This window comes from Emys orbicularis, chromosome 2, assembly GCF_028017835.1.
Source record: "Emys orbicularis isolate rEmyOrb1 chromosome 2, rEmyOrb1.hap1, whole genome shotgun sequence".
NCBI lineage: Eukaryota > Metazoa > Chordata > Testudines > Emydidae > Emys > Emys orbicularis.
Genome location: NC_088684.1, coordinates 125,819,610 through 125,833,401, shown reverse-complemented (window position 1 = coordinate 125,833,401; position 13,792 = coordinate 125,819,610). Strand labels below are relative to the sequence as shown.

The window sequence follows — 13,792 nt, the reverse complement described above, 5'->3', positions numbered from 1 at the left end:
ACTTGCAGTACAGATTTATAGGTTTACACGAAATAGAGCTAAAAAAACACATATAAGAGGGAACTATACCGTCTGGTAAGCCAAATATTTAATCATTTTTTAGTACATAAGCTTGCAAAATCCATAGACTGCCCCCCACCACCCTGCTTCTTTTAGAGGGACAATGTCAACCTGATTTTTTTTTTTAATTGACCAATTTCAAAAAATTGTAATTTGCTACAATACCCCATGCAAATATTTTTCCAATCTCCTTGTCAAAATATTACAGAACTTTTTCTATTCTGCTGCTGCTACTGCTTATTATGATGAGGGTCTTTACAGGAAAGGAGAGTGGGCAGGCTCAAGATAACTACCACACATGCTTGGGCCAAACTCTCCATTTCTCCTTCACCTTCATTTTTGTCTGCAGCCTCTTCAGTTTCAGCTTTACTGCAGTTGTTACTAGTAAATACACTAGCTCTCTCAGATCAGGGCATGAGACACATGTCATAATGTTAGCACATAAGACAGGAAATGCAACTGACTGTATACAAAGTGCTGTCAAACACATGAAGTAAACACACTGAAAAGAGAGAAAAATATTTTTTTCTGTAATCTCCATCAGTTATAGGCAGAGATTTTTTGGGGGGGAGAGGAGAGTGTTGGGATGAATTTTCATATGGAAACACAGTCTTCAAGACGATGGCATCCCTTTAAAGGTTTCTTTTCCTTCCCCTCATTAAAAAAAGAACTCTATCACACCCCAGTAATCACAAGAATTGTATAACAAACTAGGACTCCTGTATAATACAAAATAGGGGAGGGGGGGGCAGAGGGAGAATGGACAGGATTGCAGTTTTGTGCTTTCAAGGGGCTTTTGAACAGCCAGTTTTAACTTCAATTGTGAAAAATACTTTGACAATTTCTTTTTAGGTTTGTAACACTCACTGCTAAGACTCCACTCAAGTGTAGCATTGAAATATTAAAAGAATATTTAAATTACACTTTCAATCATTAGTAGTGCCATTTCCACTGATCTTAAAATTTAGCTTTACAGTTTGGATTCTGAAGGTTTTGGTGCAAAAAGCAAGCAGGCAATCCAGTACTCACACAATTGCATGTCTTTCTAGTGCAGTGGTTCTCAAATGTTTGTACTGGTGACCCTTTTCACACAGCAAGCTCTGTGTGCAACACCCCCCCCTTATAAATTAAAACCACTTTTTAATATATTTAACACCATTATAAATGCTGGAGGCAAAGCGGGGTTTGGGGTGGAGGCTGACAGTTCGCGACCCCGCCCCATGTAATAACCTCGTGACCCCTTGAAGGGTCCAGACCCCCAGTTTGAGAACCCCTGTTCCAGTGAGACATGACAGAACTTAAATTCTTGCCATTTTTAAGCCAACATGGCTGAAGCTTTCACTGTCCCTGCAAATATAAGAGACCACCTCATAATGATCAATGATTCATGAAACTGAAGAAGTTTAAAGCCCCAATCCTGCAATGGATCTCTGTTCCTGCAAAGAGGCATGCTGAATTCAATTCACAGGTACAAGTTCCTGTCTGCATGCATCTGCTTGCAGCACCGTGGCTCTGGGCTTACGCTCCCTTCCTCCCCCCCCAAAATACATATCTCTCACTAATGTTAATCTTTAGGCTATATCTACTAAGTATAGTTGTTGCTAGGAAGATTCCAGATGTAACCATCTTTGTAGATGTTCCCCCGTTATGAACTTGTTTATTCAGAAACAAAAACCCCTACAGATTACCTATACAAAATTAAGAATATGACAAATCCTCTTAATTCAAATGTATTTGATACTGGATACCTTTTAATAGAAATTAAGAATCTAGATATTAAGATATGTTACTCAATGTTTGGGGAAAAAATAAGCAGTCACATTTCTTTCAACATTGCTTTAAAATATTGTGAGAGCCTATTTTCCAACAGATGTCTAAAGATGACCAAGTCAGGACTTTCTGGATCAGCTTCTTAGCAGCCAGGACTATTTCCATTTGTCTTCTGTGCAGAATAAAGAGAGCAGAAAAGGAATTCTTAAAACAGGTGACCAACTTCCAAATAACTAGGAACAAGTTTCCCATGCACAGCTGCACTTAAAAAAGCTGGAAGAATGCTATTTGTTGAATAATGTATTAAAAGAATAATGCTGTTATAAAGCTGGTTGAAAAACTTCACACAAATGATGCATTATTCATTGAACATCTATGATTTGACATATCATTTTATCTAATATTTGTCCAGCTTGGCTAATAACGCAGCTTTGTTACAGAGCTGCAGGGTGCAAGTGAAGCCTCCTCGCCTATACAAATTTGTCTCATTAAAATATGTTGTTATATTATCTCCATTCTTGCAAAGAACCATGTGGATGCTACACTTAGCCATCTGCTATTTATCAAGCATATCCTGAAATGCCTCTGAAATGGCAATTCCCCCATAATTGCTGTCAAAAGCCTTACAGTGCAGCAAGAGCATTCTCCTTGTGAAGGCCTTGCCTATCTAGTATCCTGTTGATATCAGAAAAGACTGTATGGTGTTGCTTTATGACCATATGTCTGCAATAAAGAGGAATCTGTTAGAATTATCACTTGCTGCTGACCATTTTCACATAGTTAGCAAAAAACGTACAGGAAGAAAACTGCAAACGAGGCGCCAGTAGTTTTGTGCCCAAAACACACAAGTTCCACACTAGAAGTAGGTTGAATATCTTCAGATATCAGCTCATACAGGGCAGTATGAATTCTCTTTGCCTCTGGAGGAAGAATTTTCTGTAACACATTTTGTCTGTAATTCTCCAAGTCATGCTTGACTTCGAGTGAATTTGTATTCTAAAGAAAAGGTGGTTCCTTTATCCTTAGTATAGTATCTTCCCAAATGAAAAAGCTTAAGTGTTTCTTTCTGCTCTATGTCCCCCAAAGTGAAAATGGAGGGACTGGGTGACAAAACCTAGCTGACAAACTGCCTTTGAACACTAACGGCTTGTCTACACTTACAGTGCTGTAGCGCTTAGTAAAGACACTATCTACACCAACAGGAGAGCTTCTCCCATTGGCACAGGTACTTCACTTCTCTGAGGGCAGTAGCAATGTCAACAGGAGAAGCCCTCTCGTCAACACACAGCACTGTCTAAACCAGGGATTAGGTTGGTATAACTGTGCCCTGGTCTACACTACAGAGATAGGTTGATGCAAGGCAGCTTATGTAGACCTAACTCTGTAAATATCTACACTAAAACTTCGCTCCCACTGATGTAACTCACCCGCTACACTGACTTATTAACTCCACCTCCATGAGAGGTATACAGTTTAGGTCAATGTAGTTAGGCTGACGCAGTGTCAGTGTAGACACTACGTTTCTTACATCAACTGTTGCAGGCTTTCAGAAGCCATCCCACAATGCCCCACACTGACAGTTCAATCGGTGCAAGCGTTCCTGGTGAGGATGCGCACTGCTGACACAAGGAGCAAAGTGTAGACACACATAAGCAATGTACGTTAGGTAGACTTAATTTTGTAGTGCAGACATGCCCTGAGTCGCTCAGAGGTGTGGACATAGTTACACCGACATAAGTTTGTAATGTAGACCAGAGCTAAGAGAACTATCACAGCAAAAGGTTTTAGAGAATGCTGAAACCCCAATCACATTTACTTTTGTCAAGGAACAGTGGAGTCTCTTTTCACAGGCACCATCACTTGTCTCGGCAGCTAGACACTGTTCCTTAATGAGATTTGGCATATCCCGTTATTTCATGTGCGACTCTGCAGTGTAAACATGTTCCTTTATTTGTGTAATGAGACCAAACAAATTCAAGTTGTGACTAAATTAAAAACTTGAAATCTAGTCACATTAAAATTTTTTTTTAAAAATAATCAGTTAAAATGTGTTTCCTACTACACTATAGCTGTGTTCTAGTCTCCATGATACTTGTTTTACAATCACATTTTCCTACTTTTTAAAGTGGTTCTCTCGCCGATGTTCCTGTGTGAAACAACAGGAAAAAACAACCAACCAGCTGACTAGAGAGAGGAAACAGTGAAACTGATCACACACAGAGAGCTGTCAAAAGCACCAAGTGAGCAGACTGAAAAAAGGAAGACATATTCTTCTCAATCCCATTCAATTAGAATAATCTTGGGGCCCAATTTCTCACTGAGAACCATGCAGGTTCTGGGGGGGAGAGAATAGATGTTTCTTGTAACAATAGTAGGTATAAAATTTGTAAGCAGAGGAATGATTTTTACGTTGACAGTATCCCTTTGATTAATTCTTGTAAACATACAGTTCCTTGTAAGTGTTTCTATACTTCTACTCAGATCAGAATGGCAGTGACCTTCGGTTTATTTCCCCTTTTGCTCAGTTGGGGGGGCTGGGTCACTTACTGGGATCATCTGGGTATATCTCACTTAATCACTTCTCAGCAATTGTGGGGGCTTGGGCATTGGTGCATGTTGGTCCCTCCTATTCCCTGCCTGTGGCACATAATAGTCTAGTCTCCTGAGGGCTGTAATACTTGGGCATAATTTTGGTTGTTGGGTTTAGTGTGTAGGTGGTAGCCTGTCATATGCAGGAGGTCAGACTAGATGTTCTGGTGGCCCCTTCTGGCCTTAAACTCTATAACTATCAGATGAAAGTACTTAGAATTTGAGAAACAAAAGGATGATGGGATTCCAGGGGCAATTATTGATGTAGAGTAGGATTCCATTGAAGCTGCAAAATACCTGATTTTAAATAGCACCAAACCATAAAATGCATCATTTTACTAATAATTTGATGGGGAGCTGAACTGGTGTTGGAAACTATAGGAAATTTTTAGTAAACTTCTACTGAAGTCAAGGTTTTTAAAACTAGGTGATCTGAACTAATCCGTTCCCATGTTATCAGTTAAAATTATTGGTTTTCCTTTTCTATTAACTTTGTCAACTCAAAAAGTTCATCCAATTTAAATCCAATTAACAGTTTTAACAAGTTATCCACGGTTTATCTCATTCCCAAACCTTGACACATGCAAAAATATTATTCTGTTGCACACTACAGCCTCAATCACAGTATTAAAGGAATACTTACCCCAATTAGTCAGGACAAAACCTGAGTCTCATTAGCACAAATGTCACCCTCCCATTTTCAAGTGAAATTGACAAGAAGCCTCTCAAAGCACATGTACCACTGATTTATACAAGTGCTATTTAAAAGGACAGAAATAGCCTGCCTTCTAGAAAAGCACTATGCATAAAATGAATATACTTACATTTGTCAGAGGGGCATGTGCAAACATAGAAAACCCTTCAAAGATATACTCATGGTCATCATATTCTATAACAGTTGGCCTGTCTGTCTAAAACAAAAACAAAAACAAAACAAGTTAAAGTTAAGATAGCCGTGGCACGACACATGTCAATGTTAAAATAAATTGAACTGGACTCTTGGATGGAATTGTTTATAAAGTACTTACTAAGAAGTTTGTGGGAGGTGACACTGTAATTCGATAGTGGTACAGTCTTCCAGCATTGTTGGTCATGGGGCGACATGGCTTAATAGGCTTTAAGAGAAAGATTCATAGAATTATTTGCAGAGTCAAGGTTAATTTAAATAAAATGAGGGAATAAAACACTTTTAACATCCATGAAATGTTCACTAGAAAAAAATTAAACAAAACAGGTAGTCATAATTAAGTATTCTTGGAGGAGGAGGGAAGTCATAGCATAATACATTTTTTTATTTAACTTCAGAAACATATACAGGAATATTATTCTGGGCAAAATGTAAGTGCAGTTCATACATTCTCCATATTGTTACGCACCTCTCTTGCATACAGAAGCCAGTCATCTAAGTGTTCAGGTGCTTTTCTTTTTCTTTTTTATATAATTTCATTTTAGGCAATTAATAAAAAAAATTATAAAGATTATACGTAGATTTTTCATTGGACAATCTCAATTCACTACAAAGGTAAGCAGGTATCTCACTTGACAGGTGGTCAAATTGAGGCATCAATCAGACTAGTCCAGCATCACACAGTAAATCAGCATCAGAAACGGACAAAGAACCCAAGTCTGCCAGTGTCCTGCTTTAACTAGCAGACCACACAGTCTTCCTATGAAAAATACATGAATGGCTATGTCTAAATGTAGGAAGGTCTGCATGTCGTTCAGTGGAATATAAGGCTCCCAAGACTCATATTTTCAGGTTCTTCTGAAGCTCTCAGGTTTAATGAGTAAAAATACTCACCAGCAACTAGATTAAAGGAAGCCCTTGTAGGATCTGTTTTCTGCTAGGTTCTCAGTGCTCTGAGGCTCACACCAGGTTAAGAGAATCTATAATGGGCTTTTATGAGCCCCCAAAATTCCCAGCATCCTCATCTTTAGGGGCAGCTACCTCCTCACAGTGAGTCAGTCAGATTTCAAAATTTTCACCTGCTAAAAATGTTTCTCCTTCGACAAAATTTACGTGGTGTGAGGGGATGAGGGAAATTAATCTATGTCTGAAATAGTTTATTACAAGCTTCAGTCTGGAGTAATTTTCTGAGACAGGGTAATAAATCCATGAAACAGAAATGTTCATGAATCCTGAAATGCAACAAAGCAGAGGGAGCAGCTGGAGTTTAAAAAAAAAAAAAAAAAAGGGGGGGGGGAGACAAAAAAATGGCAAAAAAATTATTTTGTTTGATTTTATTTGGAAAGTCACACACAGAGAAAATGATAATAAAACAGTAGAACCTCATGAATGACCAATTTCATGAATGATCAGTTATACAAACCATTGTAGGATAAGAACAAAGCCATGCAGTGCACCGTGCTGAAAATTAGCACTATACCTATACTATAATTTTAAGATGGTCAATTTTACGAATTCTTCAATCACCAATTCGTTTATAAAATAGGGGCTGAACAATACACATACATTTTAAATCAAGAATGTAGGATTAAAAAAACAACAACAAATTCTGGAATGTAATTTCTTGGGGAAAAGTTAACATGGTTTTTGTAAAGGGAAATCATGCCTCACCAATCTACTAGAATTCTTTGAGGGGGTCAACAAGCATGTGGACAAAGGGGGATCCAGTGGATATAGTGTACTTAGATATTCAGAAAGGCTTTGACAAGGTCCCTCACCAAAGGCTATTAAGCAAAGTAAACTGTCATGGGATAAGAGGGAAGATCCTCTCATGAATCGGTAACTGGTTAAAAGATGGGAAACAAAGGGTAGGAATAAATGGTCAGTTTTCAGAATGCAGAGAGGTAAATAGTGGTGTCCCTCAGGGGTCTGGTACTGGGACTAGTTCTATTCAACATATTCATAAATGATCTGGAAAAAGGGATAAACAGTGAGGTGGCAAAATTTGCAGATGATACAAAACTACTCAAGATAGTTAAGTCCCAGGCAGACTGCAAAGAGCTCCAAAAGGATCTCTCAAAACTGGGTGACTGGGCAACAAAATGGCAGATGAAATTCAATGTTGATAAATGCAAAGTAATGCACATTGGAAAACATAATCCCAACTATACATATATAACGATGGGGTCTAAATTAGCTGTTACCACTCAAGAGAGAGATCTTGGAGTCATTGTGGATAGTTCTCTGAAAACATCCACTCAATGTGCAGCGGCAGTCAAAAAAGCGAACAGAATGTTGGGAATCATTAAAAAAAGGGATGGATAATAAGACAGAAAATATCATATTGCCTCTATATAAATCCATGGAATAAATGATTAGGGGTATGGAACGGCTTCTGTATGAGGAGAGATTAATAAGACTAGGACTTTTCATCTTGGAAAAGAGACGACTAAGGGGGGATATGATTGATGTCTATAAAATCATGACTGGTGTGGATAAAGTAAATAAGGAGGAGTTATTTACTCCTTCTCGTAACACAAGAACTAGGGGTCACCAAATTAAATTAACAGGCAGCAGGTTTAAAACAAACAAAAGGAAGTATTTTTTCCACACAACGCACAGTCAGTCTGTGGGACTCTTTGTCTGAGGATGTTGTGAAGGCCAAGACTATAACAGGGTTCAAAAAATATCTAGATACGTTCATGGCTATTAGCCAGGATGGGCAGGGATGGTGTCCCTAGCCTCTGTTTCCTAGAAGTTTGGAATGGATCACTTGATGATTACCTGTCCTGTTCATTCCCTCTGGGGCAAATGGCATTGGCCACTGTCGGAAGACAGGATACTGGGCTAGGTGGACCATTGGTCTGACCCAGTATGGCCATTCTAATGTTCTTAACGTTCTCATAAAACAAAAAGTTTTCTATTAAAACTGATGTGCTCTAACGCTCTTTGTATTTTAAGGGAAAACAAAAAAATACAACCACGATGTGTGGGTTACCTCTACAGATAAAAATAGTGAGACTTCAGCAATATTTTTTTCCACAGGAAGGTTGCTATATCATAAGAAAAGTAGCATTTTTGTGTAATTTTATTCCAATCAAAAAAGGGTCAAAACTTAACAAATCATCTAGCAGTTTCTAGTGGAGACATGTTTCCATGTTGAGGCAATTGCATGTCTTGCTACTATCAGCATAAAGTTACTAATTTATTCACTTTCCCTTTACACACCTCCTCTATAGGGAAGACTCAGCAGAAACATAACTTGTGCATCTCCATGATATGGTAGTTCATGCTTTTTTGTTATTAATTTAGCTGCGTGTTTCAGAAACTTTAAAAAGAAATTGGCTAGTGCATAGGTTCAGCAACTATTTTCCCTAATTTTCACGTGGAGTTTCATTACAGGTAGCACATCCTAAATGTGAAATTACCCAACCGGTAAGAAATCTGACTGATTTAATATGACACCATAGTTTACGCTAAAACAATAACTTCCTCCAATTTATGTAAGAGTAAAACAAGGACCTGCCTACTGCTGACAATATGGCATTTATAAGTGCAATATTCAAAACTCGTTACCTCTTCACCAGGATAAATGCTGTGTCTTATTCCTGTTCGTCTGGCTTTAGCACTGCATTTGCACAGTGGTCCATCATTCATCTGTCAAAAACAAAATAGGATTCTGTTTTTATTGAAAAAAGACAAGAGACGATGTCTGGAAAAGCATTTTGGTTTTAACATCATGAATGCTGATGCTTCAAAGAACCTGTCATACTTACAAGATTTATTGGTTTTAGAACATCCACTTAAGCGGCAAACTGTTTGTACAGACTGATATAAGGAAACTGCACAACAGCATTAGACTGTCATTGTTTTTTGTGCAGTGTAAGAAGGGACAATAACGTTAGCAGAATGACACCACTGCAGTATCACATGTAAGGTATAGCCTCTCCATTTCTTATTTATTAGAACAATCTGCTACGTGCAGCCAATAACCCTGCACCTTATGTATTCATGGGCTTTATTTTATACACAAGTAGTTCTACTGAATTTAGTTGGCGAAATAATGGTCCTATGGAATTTGACTACAATGAGGCCAGGATTTCACCCCATGTATGCATAATTAAGCAAGTGTAAAAGTTTGTAGGTTTGGGGTCTTATTTGGTACTTTAGAGATATAACTGGAGTACTTCAAAAGTCGCCTGAACATAGATTTTTTTTTAAAATATGGCCATTTCTGAATTATGGGATGAATATACCAAATAACTCTGTCAAGAGGGGCATTACATACAATATAAAATTGAAACTTACCTTCTTTTTACCTCCAAGCCCTGTGAAGTCTGGGCCCACTGCAGACTGGCAGTTCCAGTTAGTGCAACACCCTAGCATGCTTTCTGGCTGTGACGTCACACCCACCACAGAACCCCGGTAGAGACCGGAGACAACCTACAGAAGTAAATTAAGTCCCCCTTTTTTTCCACCCCTTTACAGTTTTGTAAAGTTTTAATTATTATATTTTATACCCTGTAAGGTATAAATATATTTTAAAAACTTCAAAAAACTGCAATTGTGTATAAAAACCCACCATGGGACTCCCCTTACCTTTAGAAGCAGTCTGCAGGTCCCAACAGAGCTCCGTGGTGGGGGGGACATCCTCAGCCAACAGAGAGAAGGCTAGGGTGTCTCAGTGACAGGGAGCCAACAATGAACAGTGGGAATGGACTCCATATGGCCTGGGGGGGAAAAAAAGGCAGCCCAGTTTTAAGATTAATCTATTGACTGTTTGGCTGACATCGTTTTCCTCATAGATTTTGTCATAACAAAATAAATGCAAGGGGGCTTAAGATGTAGTGCGCATTTCCTCACCTTTGGGTGTTTAACTGTGCATCCTTAATATCAGAGTGATGTGGTATTTTGCTCTTATACAGTTTGACACATACTTTGGAATCCTTCAAGAACAAGTGTGCTAAATAAACATTAGCAAAATATTCTCATGTCAAGTCTAAGATGAAAGCACATTTTCTCACTTGCCTGTATATCTTACATATCAGAGACAAGAGAGATACATAATACAATAAACTCTCAATTAGTTCAACACTTCATGAAAATCAGGGCTCTCCAAGGTGTCTCAAAATCACTAGCCACTTTTGAAAATCTTGGCATTTACTCTTATTATTAAATAGTATTTGAATATAACACCTTAGGTGTATGCATGGGGATTTACACAGAAGCTAGGTCACCAGTAAGGCCCAAAGGTGCTTGCAATGTATGTTAGATACAACATGACATAAATTAGGGATAGATGACAGGCAAGAAGGGAGAGTGGTTTACACAAAAATTAGGCTGTCAGGCTTTTTTGTTTGGCTTGGTTTGGGTTTTTTTTGCAAGACATGCTTGACGTTCATTCCTGTTTTGTGGGAGTGCGGGTCTGTAAAGCATTTTGGGATATCTACCCAAGGCATTTATAAGCCTATCACTTTTGCATCAGAATACTGACCAAAATTATGGGAAAGCACACTATCAAAATAAAATTGTTCTGTACCGAATATAATTCAGATATAAAAAGTATGTCATTGGCAAGGCCATGATGACTTTTTTGGAACTTTTTTCAGATGTCCCTTAGGAAGAAGAAGTAACTCAAGGTAAATTCATGGAAATAACCATGCATTTCTAATACTGTTCACTTCATGGCCCTTCACCTCTCTCTCTCTATTTGGCAAACATTTTATACTGAGGATTCTATTATATTTGTTTGAAAAACAAGGCTTTTCAAACAAAACTCATACAACATAATTTTCACAGTTAAATATCTCAACAGTTTTATAATTTTGGGTTGTGTTTTTTTTTTTTTTTTTTTAACCCTAGGAGCATAAATGAGAGCTTATAATGGAAGTGTCGACAGACCTTTGAATTATTACGGCAGCAATGTGCATTGCAGTATCTTCTGCCATTATAATTTGTGGCCTTCTAGTTTCATGCCTCAAATAAAAGGCAGGAAAAACAAGTTTACTGGGGGTGCCACTTGACAAAGAGTTAGAAGGAACCATAAAAGAGTTAAAAAAGAGAGATGGAGATGGCAAATTTGCAAAGAACCGCCTGATCTCTATGTAACATATATATTCAAACAACATTTCATGAGTTCACCAATTACATTTAACTAGGACTATAATCTGCATGCAATTATAGCAGAACCATTAGGCAAGAAATTAGGAGCATTAACAGCATATTTAAGGCGTTATTTATCATAATACAGTCAGAGCTTTTAGGTGAACCATTTGTAAAGCAGATCTACAAGCTCTCTCTCCCTCATCCCAGCATTTATCTTTGTGCCTCTATTGCTAGGCTAACAGAACAGCACTATTACATTGCTGGTAATGCAGAGTTTACAAATACAGTCAAATATGATTCAGGGTGAAGAATCTCTAGGGTTCAAGGGTTTTAATTGAACTCCTGAGATTGAAAGTAATGTGCACTGAATAACAATAAAATATAATCTAGAAAGGATGAAAAAAATTCAATTTGGACAGGAGACAACAGGTGTCATCTAGTATATTCTGTAACAAATCTGATCTGTAGATTTGTATGGCTCCCAGAACAAACCTTTTAAATACACAGTGAATGTTTTGTACACAATACCTGTCCGGGGTCATTGTACCAGAGCTCCTCATGAAGACGATCAGGGTGAGCTTTTTTACGCTTAATTTCCGCAATAACGTCAAACACTTCAGAATCTGAACTGCTAGAACAGCTGCTATTGTCATCCGAGTCACAGTCGGACTCACTGGAACTCTCTGGTTCAAAAGTAAAAATAAGGTTAGTTGAAAAGAACCCTCATTCATTCTTTTCCAAAACAGCAAAGAATTTTCTAATATCCAAGCAAGCATCATATAGATCTGCAAATTATTGAAGACTTATATAACATTCAGAAAAAAGAACAAGGAGTACTTGTGGCACCTTAGAGACTAACAAATTTATTTGAGTATAAGCTTTCATGGGCAAAAGCCCACTTCATCAGATGCATGCAGTGGATGAAGTGGGCTTTAGCCCACAAAAGCTTATACTCAAATAAATTTGTTGGTCTCTAAGGTGCCACAAGGACTCCTCGTTCTTTTTGCTGATACAGACTAACACGGCTACCACACTGAAACATAACATTCAGAGTGGCTCTTATGAATCCTAGGACAGCAATTAAGTTTTAATTTAAAGAGTGACAGTAAATACTAAGGTTATTGAAAGTTGCATTAACTGAATTTGTTTGCACACACGAGTGGAATAATCTGACCAGTTGCCAAGAGAGCGATTCTATGCTCTCTTGGTCAACTTGGTCAATTCAGAAGAGCAATTTCTATGCTCCCAATCACAATTGTTTGAAGCTAAAGGACTGCAAGGAAGAGGACTATGAATTTATAATCCACACAAGTAAAATCTTAAAAAAAAAAAAAAAAAAAAAAGAAGAGACCGAAAACATGTACATTGCATCTATATTCATGACCATGCATAACGATGATCAACTAAACAGAGCTTGTTTCCTTTCAAGTTGTTTCAGGTTCTCATGAGTTATGGTAATAGCATTGCATATATTTGTGCTCATAACCAAGATTATTTAATTTTGTTGTAGATAACCATTAACCAATTTCTTTTTTTCCCCACTCCGAAAAGGGTGTATGCAAAAAAGCAGTGTTCCCGGACCTGTAAGGTTAAATTGGAGAACTGAAGGCCACACAATGGTTCAGAATTCAAGATGTCCATGGAGAGCTCTAGCATTTCATGGAGCGGGATTAGCTTTTCATAAGCTGGTGATGGTTTAGGAGTTTATCAGAAATTTCCTTAGTCACTTAAAAAAACAAAAACAAAAAAAACCCTGCCTGAAGGGAGAGCTAAACTTAATTCCTCTGAAATCCCAATATTTCTAGGACTATTACAGGACTCTTATTTTTTCCTTCTTTTTGCTCTGGTTCTCTGAAGGAGATGTTTCCTGCTCCAAATGACATTATATGCAGTAACCGAAGCAGAAGGGAGCCGTTTTCTGTAGTGGAAATTTAACACCTCCTGCCAAACTCCATATAAGTGGGCTTTAAAGGATTAGATTTTATCTATAAATGTTGGTAAATATTGATTTCAGCATGCACATACAAATCGACAAAAAAGAAATCTATTTATAATAATCAAAATTTACCAATAGGCAAGGGAAGAAAAATGCTGCATGAGAACTTATCAGAGTTTGATTTAAGGCAATTTACTTTGTATATTTTGACATGTGACATTGACAATTTGTGCTTTGATTGCTAGAAAGCTTTAACATTTTGAATCTCAACATCTACAGTCATTAAATAATTATCTGACCCCTCCCATTATTTTCCACAACTGTAAAAATTTAAAATCACTAAAAATAAAAATAAATGCTTAAAACCCATACTTTTGCGCAAGTGTGAAAAAATTAAATAGATAAAATTTCAAAAAATGCTTAAA

At 37.6% G+C, this 13,792-nt stretch overlaps 1 protein-coding gene across 1 annotated transcript in view; it reads right to left on the bottom strand.

The window, feature by feature from the left end:
* The window catches only part of DROSHA (drosha ribonuclease III), a 114,305-nt gene that overhangs the window by 85,527 nt on the left and 14,986 nt on the right, over positions 1-13,792 (bottom strand). The window contains exons 6-9 of the mRNA XM_065397727.1: positions 11,960-12,114; positions 8,903-8,983; positions 5,448-5,534; positions 5,244-5,330 (exon numbers count right to left, since the gene is read on the bottom strand). Of these exons, the coding sequence (XP_065253799.1) occupies positions 5,244-5,330; positions 5,448-5,534; positions 8,903-8,983; positions 11,960-12,114 (410 nt within the window). The remainder of the gene's footprint in view (positions 1-5,243; positions 5,331-5,447; positions 5,535-8,902; positions 8,984-11,959; positions 12,115-13,792) is intronic.